Genomic DNA, 21811 nt, shown 5'->3' with positions numbered 1-21811 from the left:
TATGAATATGTATACTATAATGTCATGGTTGTGCCGGTACAAATAAGCTAGTAGCCTGAGATTTGTATCTCTCAATATTCTGTTACGAATATAATTTTCCAAGGAAGATTCTCATGATAACTTACTAATTTGACATCTATCTCCAGTCCAGCCTGGTTGACACTGACATGTATATCCATTGACGTTATCTTCGCAAATGCCGCCATTAAAACAAGGAGCACTTGCACATTCGTCAATATCTACAATATATACATGATACAGAAAAGATCTTGTAAAAGCGTAACATTATGGTAAGTATTTTAGCAAAAAATGCATGCTTCTCAGTAGTACGTTTTAAAGATACTGGGGTAAGCGTGGGAGCAGTGGACGAAGCCCGACTGAAGTCCAATTCAGACAGAATGACCATAAAAGGAGATGTAGACTCCACATGACTGACGCGATGTTGCGATATAGCGTCGCAGTATTTTTAATTTCATCGCGCGATGCTGCGATGTTTTAAAAACATCGCAGCATCGCATCGCACTGCGATGTGGAGTCTGAATCGAACTTGAGACTTCAGAAACGAAGTGGCTGGGAATAAACTCGCTTTTTTTTATATAATGCTATACTCTTACTCATATTGGTGGCTCGTGGGAAGTAACCAGTTTCCAAGGTTGTGACACAGCCTAGCTCCTACCGGAATTTCGTGGTGGTAGTGTTGCCTGTTTGTTTTACTTGACATATTTCATATTTTATTAAGACATTTTAGCCAGATATTACTTCATATGTTGCCTTTCTATCCTTAACCACGTCAAACACTGATTGATGAGCATACAGGTATCCATATTATTTTATCTTTCATTTCCCTCATTCATCATACCATGTGAAATTCTTCTCACTTTAACAATTTCAACGCTTTACTTACTAATGGCACATCTTTCTCCCATCCATCCTGAAGCACATTGACAACTGTAAAAATTGACACCATCCTGACATATACCACCATTCAAGCAAGGGTTAGAAGCACATTCATCAAAATCTAAAAGAAGTAGAAACAAAACGAAGGTCAAGGTGATTGGAAACTGGTCAAAATAGTCAATAGAATACATTACATTACATTACATTACGTTACGTTACGTTACGTTACGTTACATTACATTACATTATTACATTACATTACATTACATTACATTACATTACATTACATTACATATAGCATAATGACATGAGAGAAGAAAATTAACATGAATGTGTTTTGAGCCCGGGGGGCACTCAACTTTGGAAGTGACGGGTATGTGCCTACCGGAGTCGCGAAGTAGGGGCCTATCGGGTACAAAGCGTTATTTTGAAAAAGGGGGTCATTGGGTACAAACAAAATAAAAAAGGGGTCATTGGGTACAATATTTTGAAAAATGGGGGTCATCGAGTATAAGATTTTTAAAAAGGGTCATCGGGTAGAAAATTTTGAAAAAATGGAGCAAAATTTTGAAAATTTCGGCATAATTTTGAAAACATTTGACAGTTTCGGCATTTTTTGTTGCATTTTGATGATGCTATTTTAGAAAAAAGGGGGTCATTGGGTAGCCGCAACCAAAAAAAGGGGGTCATTGGGTAGCCGCAACTAAAAAAAGGGGGGTCATCGGGTATGGCTTTAAAAAAAAGGGGGTCATCGGGTATAGTAGACTTAAAAGAGGGGGCCTATTGACAGGCACATACCGTCACTTCCAAAGTTGAGTGCCCCCCGGGTTTTGAGTTTCGTTTTGAATAGCTGGAATCTGCTGGCTTTCATGAATTTAACAGGAACTGAATTCTAAGACCGAGACGCAAAGACCCAAAAAGAACTTCAACCTAACCCAACATATCAGCTTCTTTCTTGTGATGATATTTGTCATCAGACATTCGAAGTACGATTACTTTTATTAATATACATGAGGAAAGTTATTAATGAAATACTTACTGATTTCACATCGGTCTCCCTGCCAGCCAGATAGACATTGACAAGTGTAGGAATTGATACCATCTACACATGCCCTCCGTTTAGACATGGACGAGCTGCGCATTCGTCGATATCTGTCGAACAAACGAATAATAATGTAGACATTTTATACATTTTGTATTCTGTATTCATAGCGATATTTCAAGTGAAAGAACTTCTTTTTACAGGTGACCTGTGTAATATGTGTATGCCCTCTCGTCAAAGCAGCAAAGGTCAGACATCTAAGTCTGGAAGATGTTTTTGATGTGATGTTCTTGCAAATGTGGAGACACGTTATTCTGAAGAGTGCCGCTTAAAATGACAAAGTGTGCTCCTGCCTCCTGGCCATTATTGTGGAAACTTTAACACGTGCTCCATATTTCAATCGAATTTGAGTTCAAAACTTCATGCACCATATTTGGCACGACAGTTTTATACGTCTATTTCAGAATTCAAATTCAGTGTATTCTGTCCAAGCTTGTGTGCACAACTATCGCTCCCATGAAAATGTAAAATAACGGGAAAATGCTTAAGATCTGTCTTTTTTGTTATCAGTGAAAACATCTGACCATTATGATAATATTATATTCAACTATTTTTCAACCATACTCTTGATTTCACAGAGAGATCCAGAGTATCCAGCTGCAAGGTTACATGTATATCTATTGACACCATCTATACAGACGCCGCCATTTTGACATGGATTAAAACCGGAAACTGGTCAAAATAGTCAATATAATACATTACATTACATTACATTACATTACATTACATTACATTACATGACATTACATATAGTATAATGACATGAGAGAAGAAAATTAACATGAATAAATGTGTTTTGAGTTTCGTTTTGAATAGCTGGAATCTGCTGGCTTTCAGGAATGTAACAGGAACTGAATTCTAAGACTGAGACGCAAAGACCCAAAAAGAACTTCAACCTAACCCAACATATCAGCTTCTTTCTTGTGATGATATTTGTCATCAGACATTCGAAGTACGATTACTTTTATCAATATTCATGAGGAAAGTTATTAATGAAATACTTACTGATTTCACATCGGTCTCCCTGCCAGCCAGATAGACATTGACAAGTGTAGGAATTGATAGCATCTACACATGCCCCTCCGTTTAGACATGGACGAGATGCGCATTCGTCGATATCTGTCGAACAAACGAATAATAATGTAGACATTTTATACATTTTGTATTCTGTATTCATAGCGATATTTCCAGTGAAAGAACTTCTTTTTACAGGTGACCTGTGTGTAATATGTGTATGCCCTCTCGTCAAAGCAGCAAAGGTCAGACATCAAAGTCTGGAAGATGTTTTTGATGCGATGGGTTTTTTTTCAAATCAAATCAAATCAAAATCAAATCAAATCAAATCAAATCAAATCAAATTTATTTATTTCCATATACATCATACATATCTAAAAAATTGTACATCAAAAACAAACAGCAAACAAAAAAGACAATATGGAGGAGTTGACCGGAAGTCCAATGAGGCCTGAATAAGCCAAGCCCTAAACAAAATTCGTTGCAAAATAATAAGAACAAAATCACATGAGACCTAACTTGCAAATGTGGAGACACGTTATTCTGAAGAGTGCCGCTTAAAAGTGTGCTCCTGCCTCCTGGCATTATTGTGGAAACTTTAACACGTGCTCCATATTTCAATCGAATTTGAGTTCAAAACGTCATGCACCATATTTGGCACGACAGTTTTATACGTCTATTTCAGAATTCAAATTCAGTGTATTCTGTCCAAGCTTGTGTGCACAACTATCGCTCCCATGAAAACGTAAAATAACCGGAAAATGCTTAAGATCTGTCTTTTTTGTTATCAGTGAAAACATCTGACCATTATGATAATATTATATTCAACTATTTTTCAACCATACTATTAATTTCACAGAGAGATCCAGAGTATCCATCTGCACAGTTACATGTATAACTATTGACACCATCTATACAGAAGCCGCCATTTTGACATGGATTAAAACCGCACTTGTCAAAGTCTGCGACAATAAAAGGTATCAAAGTTGTTAGCGTTACCTAATAAAATAAAGATACAAATGTTATGCCTTAACAATATGTGACCGTTCACGGCGAATGAGCCGTAAATTCCTCCCCCGGTCAATTTTGTTTTATTTCGTGTTTAAAAAATAAATATCATAAACTTAAAAATGGTATATCATTTGACTTCAAACGATATCCAGAAGCGGGGATATGGTTTGTTAAACTTTGCTCCTTCAACAAAATTATAGCTTTTTACGTTTTTACATGTGTCTCTTTTTCCACATTGCTGGCAATAAATATCAAACAGTCATAATTGGCGGTCATTTCAATCATCCCCAAGTCAACGAGGTTTAAGAAAGTTCTCTCATTGTTAATTGTTGGTTATGCATACCTGTACAAAATACAACGCCTACAAGAAGCTGATCGGGTCTAGTGATTTGGGATCAATACCCAGGTCACATGATCCGTTTCGCGCTACCACGTCTAGTACCAGCAATCCATCAGAGTGCTGAAGAAGTGAGCTTGGATAAGTCACGAAAATTACACGTAAGTGTAAAATCAATTTGCTTGTGTGAATCAGTTAAAATTTACACCAATATTATACAATGCCTAGTAACCCACCACTTGAACAGGATTTAGCAAAAGCAAACAAAGACCAGAGCTATTAAAAGTTCTATAGCCATCTAAGGTAGAAGCCTATTATCATTAACCATTAACAATAGGATTATTGATTAGTTTTTGACTATCAAAATGAGACAGATGTCGGGCCAGCTTAACGCGGCTGTGTACTCTAGACATTGTTTCTTTCGCGAAATTGAGTTTTTTTGATATGTTTGTACTTTGTTAAGTTTTTATAAATACAAGGAATGAAAATCCAGATTTGTACACTCCAACTGCAATATTTAAGGATTTTATTTCACTATTCCACTCGTGTTTGAAATTTAAAAGGAAAGAAAATCTTTGTTGTACCAGCAGGGTACACGCGCGCAACAACGCATCGCGTTGCGTATCGCGCAATTTGGTAACGCACAAATACGCTACGCATACGCGACGCTTATCTGCATGCGCGGCGCATCTTATGGAAACACCACGGAAGCACTGATTTCACAAAAACCCAGCGGTCAAATGGCTCCGTTTTAGCTTATAAAATGTGAATTTTTTCAAGTCCTTTCCCCCGATTTAAACATCAAGATATGAATGGATTTCGCCCAAACTTCTCAAGGGGCTGTGGATTTACCCGATGTTAACGTAATGTAAGGTAGAAAAACGAGAACTGCCGCATTCTTCTGTAAGCTTCGATCAAAGTGCAAAATGTGACCACTTTAAACTTCAACGGCCTTTATTTCAATGTTTATTTTCTCGGTAAAATGACGATTTAGGTACATGATAACTCAATAAATACAGCATCTATAGGTAAGCATTTATGCTCATCATAAAAAGCATGATCGATTTAAGAAACGGTTTTCTTATTTTTTTTAAATTTTGGTCTATTTCCGATTTAGGCATCATTTTGTGCAAATAGGCGTTTGTGAATTTTAAAAAGTTCATTTTGATGCCTTATATGGTCAATATCTCAAAAAATAAGGCGAATATCAAAAAACTAAAAAAACCGTTTTTGGAATGGTGCCTCAAGATTAAGAAAAAAGCAAAACAAACATTTTTGGAAAGAGTGTTTTTTGTTATGATGTACCGAACAAAAATTGCCAAAAATGTTTTGTGATTTTCTTCATAATTGTTGTTTTTACACCAAAACTGTACTTATATTGATATTCATTGATGTCTTGCCTTCATAAAAATGTATACTTTTATATGTCTTGCGTGAATAATTACAAAGTTATGGCACTTTTACTACATGCGTATCTGAGAGTACACAGCTACCTTAAGTTACCGATGAATACGACCTTCGTACACATTTTACACCGTAACTCAGAATATAATTTAGGGAATTTACGGCTCATTTGTGCTGCCGGGTCACATATGACATTGTGAATAAGTCATAGAATTTTTCATTAAAGTCGTAGTACCTTTTTCATTCAAGATATGTGTCACATTTTGTTCATATAATGGAGTCGCTGATGATCAGAAGCTGGTAGCGATTTTGCAAAATAGGTGATTCAGTCGTTGTAGCGACTCTCAATTTTGTTGCTTTTAATGTGACTCGTATTCAATTGGTAGCGACTTGACACTTCCTATAGAGCGACCGTATGTGTAAGCGTATACCAAAACCCACGCTCAAGTACTTACTTTGATTACAGTTTACTCCAAACCATCCAGGATTACAGGTACATGTGTATCCAAAAATTCCATCATTACATTGACCATTCACACATGGGCTGCTAGCACACTCATTGATATCTTAAGGAAAGTGATAAAACATATATTCCAATGAATACATACAAAACGTTGACATGTTTAACAAACGTTACACAATTAAAACAAGAAATGAAGAAATAACTACAAACATATGAATCGAACTCAATATCTGTATTGTTACACTTACTTGTTTGGCAGTTAGTCCCCGTATAACCATTTACACATAGACATCTGTAGCCTTGCGCAGTCATGAAACATGTACCTCCATTCTGACACGGGCTAGAGTCACATGCAATGTCTGCAAAGAGAAACGATAAATTTTTATACAACTTTACGAATTGAAGGTTATTGATCGATGTGCATATGTCCACAGACCCTAGAAAAAGGGAGGGTCTGTGATATGTCACAGTCGTAACTCGTATTGAGTGGTGGTTCGGTTGCTATCCCACGCCACCTCAGGTGTTGGATTTTATTTTTGATTTGACAGAATGTCGATTAAATGTTATCATGGTTAATATCATTCATGGAAGATTGTCTTACTAGTTTCGCATGTCAGTCCTGACCAGCTAGGTGTGCATTGACATGTAAATCCATTGATGCCATCCGTACAAGTTCCTCCATTTCTACAAGGGTTCTCAGCACATTCATTTATATCTAAAGGCAGAAAAATAACCAAGTATCTTTTAAAAAATCTTATGATTGCGCATCGATTTTATTATGTAGCATGTGATTTGTAACAAAATAGTACGACTGGTCAGTTATTCTGATATCTTATATCTGATTAAAACCACATCAAACTGTATGACCACTAACTAACATCAATGACATATTTCAAATATTTAAAATTGACTTGAAGTAGGGATAGTATCCAAATTATTTGGATCCATTGTTTTATTGTTTATTGAAAAGTCGGTCTCTTCTATAAATGCAAAATTGCAATCTTGAAATGACCAAATAAAGTATACAGTTTGAACATATATCTACAAATTACGTAGATATTATGTTGCATTTTGATGTGATAATTTTATACAGCCTTTACTACTTATGTGACCCTTGTATTTCGCAGCACTTGCACAAAGGCACGTTCTTGCTACTGACCTTCATTTCGATTATGGTAAAAAGGTGGGAATTGTGTCGGGATATAGCTGTCAATCACAACACTAGAGTTATACAAAGTTGATCTTGTATCTGCCGTTTGCTCTTTCAAAATACATATATTCCAAAGTTGCAGCAAACTACCTTTTCCCATTCACATGCTTCCTATATTCATTACAATGATGTACCATAACCCATTGACTTTATAAACATGTTACATTTTTAACACATGTTACTTACTGATATTGCAGGTAATACCCTCCCAACCAGGATCACATATGCATACGAATTGATTGATTCCATCTATACACTGTCCATTAGCACATGGATTGCCGACGCAGTTGTCGATATCTGAAAATAATAAAATGTCGTTCGAAATTATTTAAACTTTGATTTCCTTATTTGTCATAGTATTAAACACATAATCACAGAACGGTTTAACCAAACTCGTGGCTCTGAAAGAAAGGATTTACAAAAAGTAGGTTACCGTAAAATGGTGGCATACTTCTTTTGTCGCATAGAGTGTTCATTCCGTGTTTATTCACTACAGTCTGTTTCGTCCTAAGGCTTCTCACTTGTGGAGCCTGAGAGCGAAACAGACTGTAGTGAATCAACATGTTGTAAATTTGCACATTTGTAAATTTGCACATTATCGTGTATTTATTATTCAGTTTCCTATTTAACTAGGAATGATAATTTGAATACAAACTAAACAAAAATGCTTACTTATTTCACATCGGACACCGTTGAATCCTGCCGGACAATTACAGGTATATGAGTTGATCCCATCGATGCACTGGCCTCCGTTCTCACACGGATTTGATGCACACTCATTAAAATCTGATTAAATAAAGATTGTTTATTACAACATCTTTTCTGTTGAAGTGGTTTTACTATGGTTTTACTTTATTGCAGTGAGTTGGAGCTGTGCCTGAGCTCAAGTAGTGATAAAAATAAAGCCCACATTCACAGGGAAAGGTGTTTTTGAATACGTAAGATCACAAGGCTCATTGTGATGGGTTTTATTTTTCCCATGTGATCTATTCGGGAAGGGGGCAAATAACGAAAACTTTAATTTTGGCCTATTATTTGTCATAACTAAATATCTGCAATACAATATGGAAAAATTCTTGACTCATTTACTATAAGATCAATGTACTACCTTGCAGAAATATACTTAAAGAAATATAGAAATTATTCAAGCAAACCAAAACTGGAAAAATATGACCTGGAGGCCACTAACATACTAAAGTGTAGTGATACGCTTTTATTCAGCGGGACTAACTGAGATATAGTGTTACCAAAACCAATGTGTGAATTGTATCCGAGAATCTGGGTACCATATATTTTACAAGAACTGTTCGTGTTCCCCTTGTTTTCTGTAACATTTCATAACCTCATTAATATACGCGATGTGTTTAATCCAATCACAGATAATAACGTTTAAATACGAGGACGCAAATACAAGTTATTGAAAAAGTATAATGACCGCGTCTCGTGACGTAGCTAGAATTACGCTTTAAAATGACCGCGTTACGTGCCGTGTTATGCAATCGAACAATTTACGCAGACGCTGGCCGCCGTATTTGGACATCGCCTGATTGCACGCTAGTGTGATTGGTTGCTAGCGGCATTTCCCTTATGGGCTATTCGATTTTTTTCAGGGAAACACGAAAGATACAGTTAAAATTATCGTTTGTTTTCAAATTCAAAAGAAGAAAGAAGATTAAATTTTAAAAAGTGTTAAGTAAGGGTTATGAATGAGGTTAATGACTTTGCATCAGTTATTTTTCGGGTATTGTGAAATATCTAAACATTGTGCTTTGGACCTCGAAATATCCCTCGAATTGATATTTCACAATACCCTCAAAACAACTAATGCGCAGTCATTAACCTCTAATTGAAACAAGGACGCGTCAATATGATATACACCAGGCACAAAAAGAAACAAGTCAGTTATATTCATCCTTGCTGTTCAATAACATGATAATTTTGGATTATTCTGAAATATACATTTTGTTAATTGGACTTTTCTTTCTCATTTGTCACCCTGTTCGTGAACATTGAGCAAGAATTTACCAAGATATGCACCTCCAAACTCTCAAACCCCAAAATGAAAAGTTGCAATTTTAACGATTCAATTGTGCCTGTTACACCGTGTGCTTTATTGATTGGCCCGTGGTGCTTGTGTGCAATACAACGATGCGTTCCCATTGAAAATCGTTGAAAATGCAACTTTTGATTTTGGGGTTTGAGGCTTTGGAGGCGCATATCTTGGTCAATTCTTGTTCGTTTTTCACAAATAGGCTGTCAAATAAGAAAGCAAAGTCCAATTAACAAAATGTATATTTCAGAATAATCCAAAATTATCAAGTTATTGAACAGCAAGGATGAATATAACTGACGAGTTTCTTTTTGTGCCTGGTGTAGTAAAACTTACTTATTTCACACCTGATACCAAGGAATCCAGCAGGACAGTTACACGTGAAGCTGTTGATTCCATCTATACATGCACCATTATTGAGACATGGATTCGATGCACATTCATCGAAGTCTAAATACAGTAAAAGTCGAAATCAAGTACGTTATGTGTTAAACGTCATTCAATAAAAGTAAAAATGTGACCATTCTTACAAAAACATATTGAACTTTTTGATATTTTAACAAATCTGTCAATAATTGTAAATAAGCTTTAAAATAAAATGACACCATCTTCTGAAGATATATTACATTTCTTAAACAGCACACAAATATAAATTAAGGTAAAAGATGAATTTAATGATTAAATGATCCTCTTTTTCTGAAAAACTTTTGTGCTTTGATAACATGCTGAATAAAAATCAAATCAATAAGCTAAGGGTATAACAACTAATGACTCTAAAAAGTCAATATATATATATAATCAATGGTGTGACGCAGAGTTACAGCGTATGTCTAGTGCGCGGCGATACATTCTAAAATTGTTTTCAACTATATATTACTATAGAGATCGTACATATAGCTGATCAAGAGGATTACACAATTAGGATCATACCTATGATTTGAAAAATTGTCAAATACTCTGCCTGATCTGGTACTCACTAATTTCACAGCGAAGTCCTATCCATCCGGAGATACATTGACAGGTAAATTGATTGATTCCGTCCACACATGTACCTTGGTTCTGGCAAGGGTTACCAGCACATTCGTTGATATCTAACAACGTTAATATAATCAAGCATAAAAATTGTAGTTCAAAATACTGATACGAAAGAACATGTCCACCTACCATTCAACCGGGCCATTCAATAGTTTATGGGTAAGGTATTCAGGTTTCGAACTTCTTAATTGATAATTATTTTATAAATAGGTCGGCTAAGTAGTGATTACACCATACGGCTGTTATTTGGTGTCAAGTAAAGCTGAGTTTATACTCGATCGCTTTTGCAGACAAGCGAATCGCACACATGCTCAGTGTTTTATTCCGTTTTCAGAGCGTCCAGTCAATTGATTGATATCCATCGCTTTTGCAAAAATGACGTCAATTTTGCGAGTTGATCCAGAGCGATGTCGCCGTTTTGTACCAGTCATTATCTACTATCGGATTATTTTCCTAATTAATTTACTTTCCTTGATCATTAGCTTTGGAACTGAATTCATTCAAACAATGATAATCAACATCAATGAATGCTCTGAAAATGTAATTTTTGCTATTTTTAATATTTCAATTCTCGTCTGCAATCGCGATCGAATGTAAATAAAAATCGACGAGCGATGCATTGCAAAACTTTGCGATTGGCTAATCGCTTTTTAAAAGCGACGCATCGCAATCACAAAGCAATTGAGTGTAAATTCAGCAATGTATTTAAAATCCACGTAAGCAAAATTGCTGTTAAATTCCGGGCAACACATGAACAATTTATGAGCAAATTATGAACAAGTTATGAGCAAGTTATGAACCATGGCATCTGGTCCCCGATGTGTGAAAACGAGCAAGTTAATCAAAGTGTTAAGCGCAAGGCCCTGGATGCACCTATCACTCAAGCCTGGTTTATTATTGCGGGCCCCAGCCCCTGATCATCGTATCAATAGTTATGTTTCTCTTTCTAGATAGTGTCTGAACTTAAATCTGATAATGAATCACTTTAGTTCTCAATAAAGTATAAATAATGGTGAATTAACTGTATAGGCGTGTCATATATTATTTGATTGTTAGTAGGGGTGTGTGTATATAGCTGTACGTAAATATGCAGGAATGTGTAAAAGTTTGAATAGTCGAGTTAGCAATGAGAATTAAATGCTTCATACGATGAAATTCTGACAACTGAAATCCTTCAAGTTACTTACTTATTGAGCATCGTGCGCCTGTATAACCTGGACTGCAGGCACACGTGTAACCATTTACGCCATCCGTACAGGTCCCGCCATTCAAGCAAGGGGCAGAAACACATTCGTCGATATCTTAAAATGGAATAAGATAAAGTTAGTCGTAATTACATTTTTTAACATCTTACATCTTAAATGTGTCTATAATATTTATATGATAGATATATAATATTTATATGATATATTAAGATATAATCATATAATTATTATACAAACCAAATATGTGTATAACTAGAGAATTTATCAAATGTTCCAATGTCCTACCCTAATACATAGTGTTGTTCCTTCGAAATAACTTGCATTACTATCGATATCTGAAGTAGAGCAGAGTTAACCTCTATATTCCACTGATGCGACGCGCATATTTGACATGTGTCACTCCTTATCGTATGCCTCATATTTGAGATAAACAAGATACAGCTTCCCCTCCTAATATTTAGATTGGCAAGATATTATAACTTACTTAGTTGGCAGATATTTCCAAAAAAACCCGGTACACAGTTACATGTAAAACGGTTAATTCCATCCACACATGTACCACCATTTTGACATGGATTGCCAGAACATTCATTAATGTCTGCAAGCAAAAGTAACGTCACAATGTTTGAATGAACAAAGAATTAAAAATAAGCGCAAAATAACAATAATCGAGTCAAAATCAAACGCCAACCAAGTTTGAATTTATCATGAGGGGTGAATAGGGTGATGATTTGAGGGTGATAATAATCACACCAGCTTTTGACATGCTACAATAACGAACAGAGTTAGTTTGACACCGCTCAAAGTTTGAAGTATGTCCAGGTAAAGATTTTTCATACAGTATATTGCGAAACGTTCGTAAATACTAACTATTTTTGACTTTGTCATACATTTTCACAAGGTCAACACTGTTTTAATCTGACTAGTGTGTTATTTTATCATCAATCTAGCCCAAATCATAGACCTTCAAACTAAAAAATTGGAATCGGTAAACTATATAGTTTCCAATTTGTATCGTAATGGTTTAAAAATGTACTTTTTTGATACTAACGATAGGCCTATTACAAGTTGGTTGTCATTTTTAAGTGTTAAAAGATGACTTAAATCTGGTATAATCAACTCAACGATTAAATAAATAGAGCTGCTCTTGCCTGTACAGAAAATGATCTAACTTGAAATTAAAATCGCCGTTTCGAGAAAAAGAGCTTTAAAGTTTGAACACTTGACGTTTTTCGTTTTGAATAAAATTAATTATTAAATAGATCTAATGTCTTAGAAAATATAAAAATCTCATTATTTTGTGGCATGGTGATGATTTTAGGATGTCACCAATGGAAAGAGCCCCCTCACATTACTCATGATATGGATTTATCTCAAAATGTCCAAATTTCAAGTTAGATCGTTTTACCAAATCAGGGCCGAGATGTCAGCTACTAAACCAGCGAATTGAGAAAAAACATCAATAATCAAATACAAAATCAAAGGCCAGATGATGATATACTTACTTATTTGGCATGTTCTACCAGTATATCCAGCCACACATTGACAAGTGAAAGTGTTGATCCCATCGATACACGTCCCAGAGTTAAGACATGGGTTATTAGCGCAATCATTGATATCTAATAAAGAAAATATTGTTGTTAACAACTCAAGTAAAAAAACAACTAGTTTTGATATTGTTAAGACAGGTAAAATGAAGATGTTGTTGAAATATTTTCGATCATGTTGTAACCTTCATAATGTGGATAACTTTTACGAATTAGTGATTAAGGGATCTAAAATGAGCGTTTATTGCGTTTCGATAGTATTTTTGTGGCACATGAGAGCACCTCAGACCTATCGAATTGTATTCTGAATACGAAGCATGTCTTTCTGATATCAAATAATTTTCATTTTTGAAAATCACAATATAATACAAATTTTATGACAAATTATAAAATTTTGATATTTTTCAAATTTTTGATATATAACAGTCCTCGAAGTAAATTATATAAATCTAATGATATATTCTTAAAGTGTATGTAGCAGGGAGGAAAAGCCGACTGTCAATTGAAAATTTTGACCTTTCATTTTGAAGATATGGATTTTTTTCCCAAAAAGACCTAATTTTTTTGGTGTTTTGGGAAAAAAATCCATATCTTCAATACGAAAGGTCAACATTTTCAATTGATCCTCGGCTTTTCAACCCACCTACATACACTTTAAGTATAAATCATCAGATTTATAAAGTTTACTTCAAGTACTGTTAAATATCAAAAATATCAATTTTTAATGATTTGCCATAAAATGTGTATTAAATTGCGAATTTCAAAAATTCAAAATTATTTGATATCAGAATGACATTCTTCGTATTCAGAATGCATTTCGATATGTCTGATGTGCTCTAATGTCCCAAAATAAATACTGTCCAAACGTTCATACCCCAGCCCTTAAAGCGATCAGAAAACTCTGGAGTACATTTCTTTACATGTTGTTGATCTTCGTGCAATGCAGTACCTTTAGTGATACGAATTCTTGGAATTTTTTACTCAATAGTTTGAATACAGTTCCTCTCGATCTAGACTTAGTTGGATAGATCATATACAACAAACAATGTGTGACGTCGATAAGTAAGTTAAAACAGATAAAGGTTTATTATGCAACGGGACCTATTGGAGTACCAAAGTGGCAGTTTGGTGTTTTACGGCATACTTTCAAACTGAATAAACAGTTTTTTCTCACAAGAAGTACTAATTATTTCGATTGGATGTAGGCCTGCCTTGCACAGAGAACAATCATGTGAAGTATGCCAACAGATTTGAATTTGGAACATAAACGATATTAGCAGCGTGGATACTAATATCGGACTCTGTCATTTTTGACATTTGCTTTAAAAGTTAACTTTTTAAGAGTCTTAATTAACAGCGACATGGCTTGCGACACCACCTCGGCGTCTTCTTTCAGCGTAGTGATGTTTACAATCCTCCGGTCACCTGACCACCTAATGGGTGTTTCAGTGTCAGCAGATCATTGATCATTGATCATTGAAAAAGGTAACCTGTTAAGCAAATATCAACGATATTATTCTGCCTCATGAATGAAACTTACTGATTTGACAGTTAACGCCTTCCCATCCTTGATTGCAAAAGCATGTGTATTGATTGATGCCATCCCGACAGAAGCCATTGAGACATGGGCTACTTCCACATTCATCAAAGTCTTGGAAATTAATAATAATCAAAAAGATAACGTCATTTAAATTTATAAATCATAATATCATAGTATTATAGATAACACCATGAATGACTTCAGAAATACAAATAATAAACTTAATTAGTAACAGACGTGCTCAATTGGGCTAGAATACGAGAGGATTGAACATAGCAATTGTCAAAAACAGGGACAGAAATACGGCGAGTGGGATCAATGCCTGAGCTAGCGGTGTTTATGCTCAAATATTGAGAAAAATAAAGCCCACACTCATAGGGAAATGTATGGGTTCAATATGTGAGATCCCAAGTCTCAGTGAGTTTTATTTTCCCCCATGTGCATAATGTTTCCTGGGAGGGGAAATAGCGAAATCTTTCGTTTTGGTATATTATTTGCCTTAACTCAATAACTGCAACACATATGTATTTGTATAACAAAGACCGTCCCACCACCAGATAGTTTGCCTGTGATCCTTTGTTGCTGGTAAATCAGCTTTCTAGAACTGAGTGCCACAAGATGGGCTTTTTTCAGCGTTCGGTGCCCATTTGGAACCAGCTCCCCAGTATTAACAGATCCACAAATTCTTTTGCTTCATTTAAGCAACACGTTTTGTAGTTTTACCAGTCCAAATTTGCTCGCACTTTTGATGCAACTTGTGCTTGCACTTGGACCTCTTTATCCAAATTGCAGGCAAACGTAACTTAACCTGCATTTTTCCCCTCCAATTTATTTTTCCCTTCCCTTCTTTTTTGGACTTGGTGGAGCGGTCTTAGAGTGGCATAGCACCTGTTTGATCCAGCCATTCACTGGACTTTAAAAAAATATTTTTTCCTTTTGATATTGTGTAATTTTTGACGTAACTTATGTGCAATATTATATTTTTGTAATTAATAAATAAACAAAATGAAATAAATTAATGTAACTATTGGATTTCGTGATTCATTTCCTATAAAATCATTGTATTAACCTGTAGAAATAAACTGTATTATTTAAGCAAAATTGCCAAAACTGGAAAAATATGGCATGAAAGCTCCAATTCGCCTTTAATAAAATATTATTGGTCTTATCCTATAGCACAACAGGCCTACAATATTGAGTTTATGAGGCTCTTAATCGATAATATTAATAATATAGTACAAAAATACAAGTTGTTCCAAATCCGTGTGAAATAAATTATAATCATGTTAATTTTAAATATTATGTAGGCGACATAAAACAAACACAGCGAAAATAGTAAGAAATAAGAAACTTAAAACATACTTATTTCACAGTTAGACCCTACATATCCTGGCAGACAGTTGCATGTGTATCTGTTAATGCCATCCGAACAAGTACCTCCATTTCGGCAAGGGTTACTCGAACACTCGTTAGTATCTGCAATTAATTTGTAAATTAAAGAGTAATATTATACTTGAAGGTACACGGTGTACACATAGAATACTCGAACATGACGTGCACGAGTTAGGAAGACATGAGCGAATGAAGTACGAAGTACGTTAATCCTGAGCACGGTGGCTCAGTGTTTACGGTCTTGGACTCATAATCTGAGAGCTTGCTCGACGTGCGTGGGTTCGAGTCCCCGTCCCGCCACCGTGTTGCGCCCTTGGGCTAGGCGCTTTGTCACACTTGCCTCACCCCACCCAGGTGCAATGGGAAGCTGTTAGGGGTAGTCACAGTCGTTGTACTGATGAACCCTGCGCCATTTGTAGGCAGCAAACGTGGTTCCGACATATTCTAATAACGGCGGAATAAATGTAAAGCGCTTTGAGGCTGTTTACGGCATAAAGCGCTATATAAATATCTACATTTTTTTTAAGTAAGCAAATTGAGTTATAATTGAAGACAGAATTATAAAGACTAGTTTGCGTCTGACGTCAGGGCAAAGGCGCGACGTGATTGGTTGCTGACCTGCGCAGTACGGCATTTTTGGTCTGGTTGACAGGACGTCATACGCAAACTAGTCTTTTTAATTCGGTCTTCAATAATACTGATAGTTTGATGTCAGTAGTCGTTGATAAAAGTTGAAAACGGAGAAGTAAGTCAAATAACTTGTTTAGTTACAAGAATTAATGAAATAATGGTTTGACATATATACATTTTGTGCTTGATTAATTAAACCACAGATGAAGTGGGTTCAATATGAAATAATGTACGAATTGGGAAAATATGCTGTCACATTCATCCTCAAATCACACACATCCCAACTATATTTGTATATTGCTAATATTATCTACCAATAATGTTTCTTTAAGGTACATTCGTTTCAATCTCAGCGCAAAAAGGACAGAACCCTTAAAAGATTTGTTTTTTCTAAAACGAAAAAATTGTAGTTCAAATCTGCAGTTCTTGTTTTATTGTCAAAATTCAAGTGTTTCGGTATTTTGATCTATAATTGTTGCATTGTTGAGACACGGATGATTTGACCAAATATGCTTAAAAACATCATTTCAACAATTTGTCACTGGGAAGAAACATTTACCTCTTTCTACAGTATGCATATAATTTGATGTGTTACTCGATAACTACTAGTAAGTAGAAATATCTTTCAGTATTTAACTTACTGGTTTGGCAGTTGGTTCCTGCCCAACCCAGTAAACATGTACACCTATACTGGTTGACTCCCACATCCGTACAGGTAGCACCGTTAAGACAGGGGTTAGAAGCACACTCGTCAACATCTAGGAGAAGAATAATATTTAAAAAACAACAGAATTCATTTTAAAACTTTTCTATAATTTAGGTAAGTATAAAATAGTTATAATTATTATAGTTATTAAACATGTATGAGTTAGAAGTGTTACAAAATGACAATGCAGTGAAAAAGATAAGAGCACGATATAATTAAATACCAGCTACACGCGCAGGCGAAACATAAGAAAGACATTGCCAAAGAACATAAAGATATTAAAAGAAGAAGGATGGGAATAAATCAACTGAAAAGAACAGGAAACAAGTAAGAAAATGAAGCGCAGAAGAATGCAAACCAATGAAAAAGAAGCTAAAAGAAATTCGTTGAAAATAACATAAAAAACAAGAAAACATAAGATTATTAAAGTTAATTACAGCGAAATCAAGAGAATGAGAAGGACATGCAAATGTAAAATGAGAAGAGGAAGAACAGGACAAGGAAACCTGATGCCTGGTATTTTAGACGCAACAACTTACTTATTTCGCATCTACCACCAGTATAACCAGCGATACATCGACATGTGTATTGATTGATACACTGAAACATATTATTAAGATTTACCTATACCCAATTTTCTGCACTGTGTGCTGTCAGTGTGCTACTCGTTAATATAAGTGAAAATGTCAAGTAGTAAACTTACCGATTTGACAGTTGGTACCTGTCCAACCCACTACACATATACACGTATACTCGTTGATACCATCAATACATGGAGCACCATTCAGACATGGGTTGGGATTGCAGTCATCAATATCTGGAAACATGGACATGAATAATTAGTAAATCAAATCACAGGTTAAGATGATACCCATCTGTTCTATTTCCCTTGACTGAATGCATAATTTTACACGAATGCACTAACTGTTTATATCACATTATACCAGTTTATTCACAACAAAGAGAAATTTACTAGATTTAGGGGAACACTTGCAAGAAATTCAAATATCATATCTCAAAAACCACAAGCGTTAGTCGTAATGAGCTAGGAATACACTTTTGAGATTTGACAACATCAGCAGCAACTAGATTACTTTAGGGACGCACCATTTGATACTCAGGGGGGGTAGGAAGTTGGGGTCGGGGGAAGATTTTTTTCACTGCCGAAGGCGGCGAATTTTTTTTTTTCGCCGCCGAAGGCGGCAAGTTTTTGTTTTTTTAATTTCATGCATTATACACAGTTAGGTGGTGAAAGGGGTTTTTTTTAGTGTTGGTGGATAGAGTTTTTTTTTTTTGCTCATGTAGTGGGTGAAGTTTTATTTTTGAAAAACTTCCTACCCCCACCCTGAGAATCTAATGGTGCGTCCCTTACTGCACTACTTATATAACTCTCGAGTTTGATCAGTTGCTGTTAAGGTTAATGCACCTGAGATAAATACTTACTCAGCTCACATCTGACACCTGTCCAACCTAGAGCACATTGGCAGATGTACCTGTTGATGCCATCCAAACATATACCTCCATTCAGGCATGGACTGGATGCACACTCGTTTATATCTAAAATTGATAAATAATTCCCATATCATAGCGATCAGTCGTTGCTACAAATCGCGATTTGTGTTGTTCAAATCGAGGGTTGAGAGCCAGAAAGCCTCAACTCACAAAAGTCCATTAATCATGACAAAATTCAATAGAAGACATTCTGGAGGAAATATTGAATTTTGAGGACCAAAGCGAGGACCATCCTAACATGTCTGGTATGTAGGGTATAAAATAAGGATTTCAAATCTGGAATATCTCAGAAAATATTTTGTCATAACTTTATGCTCATTTTATGAGAGCTGGTCATTTTGAGTTAAGGCTTTCTGGTTCTGAACCTTCGAAATGCTTAAAACCCCGGGATTTGACCGAATTAAGTTCAAGTGGTAGCGATTTGACGCTACTTCTGATCGTTATTTCGGCTGGTCTTTTCCGATAGAGCGATCGGGTGTAGGTGCAAAATACGTCACCGTAACGCTACTGTCGTTGCAACTACATATCGAGGGTTGAGAGCCAGAAAGCCTCAACTCACAATCACCGGCTACCACAAAATGAGCATAAAGTCGCCATACAAAACAAGAGAGTGAGAGTTGCACATAGTGAGTTACGGCTTTCCCTCGATATGACCATAAATAACCCAAGCAAACGTACCAACGTGCATGGTAAAGTAAAATCATAAGACGAATGCATGCCATAGTCGTCATTCATTTACAATACAATATAGAAGATAATAGATCCTGTATGACGAGACTTCTGATACAAAAAGGGGTAGACAGAACGCTATGTATCTGGAGCGTAGAAGACCTTCTACAGTTCCTCTAAATCAACTACATCAACATTGAGTCTTCTGGAAATTTTGTGAACTTAGACCAGGTCAAGATCTTTGACAGACACCAAAGTAGTTTAAACGAGAAGTCAATACCCCGCCATGATGGCTACAATGCAAATCAAAGTCAACCAGTCATCTCTCAACAAAGAAGGGGACAGGTTCAAACTTCCTGGAGTTTACAAGATTTTGATCTGATTATAAACATCACAGTTTCACTCTCGCTGATAAAAGATTGAAAGTCATCTGAAAATTCTGAGGTAGGAATATTTTCTTTGTATTTGGATCAAAAGTTTCTAAACTTTAATCATTCAATATTTCAGCACAGAAGAACTTTCGTGAAAGACCTGTATAATTAAAGATTAAGTCTGTAGTGAAATGTGACAATCCTGACAATGGACAAGCCATCGAGAAACTGTTGTCCATCTATTAACCCTAACCGCCTAGGGACTTTTCGGCGACGGGAAGGGAAAGATGGTAGGAATAAAGAGAGAACAGACGGAAAGAAGTTGTTTGCTCTGGGTGGGATTCGAACCTGAGACCCCTTCGCATGCCAAGCACACGGTCGGCGACACCTTGCCACGGGTCTTGGGCTTCGCTGGCCAGCGAAACCGTGCCTATATATCACTTAGGGCGATTGCGTCATCACACCACGTGGGATGCATGCACGAACAGCGCATATATCAAGTAGTATTTTGTAGTATACGGTACGGTTAGGGTTAAAGTGTAAAAGGCCCTATCATCATTTATCTCATGCAGAGAAAACGTAAAGATATTTGAAGCATAGTTGTAGCATAAAAGTGAAAACTAGAATTCTCATTAGACCTTTTTTCAAATAAAACGCTGATTGCGTGATTTATAAGTGTACACCCAGAAACCACCAACATTGACTCTAGTTTCACATTATCATTACCAGCTCGTTTTTGGTCTCATCTCTTGCACGTTACATATAAGCACAACTGTACTTCCTACAAAAGTGCAAAAATCTGAGTTTGATCTATTTTTTGTTTTGATATTTAATTTATTGTCTCATTCTCAATAAATGCCTTTGAAATTGAAAATGCTTAATTTGTCGCTGGTTTTAAGTTTCAACTTACTGATTTCACAGTTAGTTCCTGTCCACCCGGGCACACACTGGCATATATACAAATTGGCGCCATCAATACATGTCCCGCCATTTACACAAGGTGCGCTCTCACATTCGTTAGCCTCTGAAATATAAGCATGATATAAACGATAATGATGATAACAACAACAATAATAATAATAATAATAATAATAATAATAATAATAATAATAATAATAATAATAATAATAATAATAATAATTTGATATAGATTGACAGCCTCATCCCCAACTTTAGTTACCCTATCAAAATTATTTTGGTATCAGGTGAAAACTCATACTTTTCTCATTAACATATCAAAATCGGTATATTTCCCACGAAATCGTCAAAAACTGTCGAATTAGTCTCAAATATGGCATACCACATTTTTCACTAATTCAGCAGTTTTTTGATGATATCTTCAGAAATACACCGACTTCAAACTCCTAATTTAGGTATGTTAGTGAGAAAATAGGATCTTTCATTTGATAACTTTTTTTTACATGATCATGATGATTATCATTAATAAAAACACTGTAGACTACCAGTTTAACGCTGTATTAAATGTCAGCAATTCCATGAAGAATTAGTCGCATTTACAATGAACATTTACATGATCTTTTAGCATGAATGCTTGAAAGGGACAACAGTTTAGGTTATACATAAGTTTTAAAGAATTTGATTTTCCAAATATATCAGGTCACCTTCCTTTAATGTAACCATAAGATAGTTAGTTCAAATTACGAATTATTGGTTTTTCGCCTTCTCCATAAAGAAATACATATGCAAAGCCATGTG

General features: G+C 35.6%; 1 protein-coding gene across 1 annotated transcript in view; it reads right to left on the bottom strand.

Moving 5' to 3' along the window:
- Positions 1–21811, bottom strand: part of LOC140159488 (uncharacterized) — a 66078-nt gene that overhangs the window by 24055 nt on the left and 20212 nt on the right. Inside the window, 21 exon segments of the mRNA XM_072182979.1 lie at positions 126–239; positions 905–1018; positions 1937–2008; positions 2011–2049; positions 3005–3118; positions 6221–6331; positions 6477–6587; positions 6830–6943; positions 7625–7735; positions 8111–8224; positions 9825–9938; positions 10466–10579; positions 11711–11824; positions 12213–12326; positions 13234–13347; positions 14816–14926; positions 16178–16291; positions 17479–17595; positions 18247–18360; positions 18987–19100; positions 21006–21119. Of these exon segments, the coding sequence (XP_072039080.1) occupies positions 126–239; positions 905–1018; positions 1937–2008; positions 2011–2049; positions 3005–3118; positions 6221–6331; positions 6477–6587; positions 6830–6943; positions 7625–7735; positions 8111–8224; positions 9825–9938; positions 10466–10579; positions 11711–11824; positions 12213–12326; positions 13234–13347; positions 14816–14926; positions 16178–16291; positions 17479–17595; positions 18247–18360; positions 18987–19100; positions 21006–21119 (2268 nt within the window).

This window comes from Amphiura filiformis, chromosome 1 (genome assembly GCF_039555335.1).
Source record: "Amphiura filiformis chromosome 1, Afil_fr2py, whole genome shotgun sequence".
Taxonomy (NCBI): Eukaryota; Metazoa; Echinodermata; class Ophiuroidea; order Amphilepidida; family Amphiuridae; genus Amphiura; species Amphiura filiformis.
The sequence above is the reverse complement of the archived record's forward strand: the minus strand, read 5'-3'. Positions and strand labels throughout refer to the sequence as shown.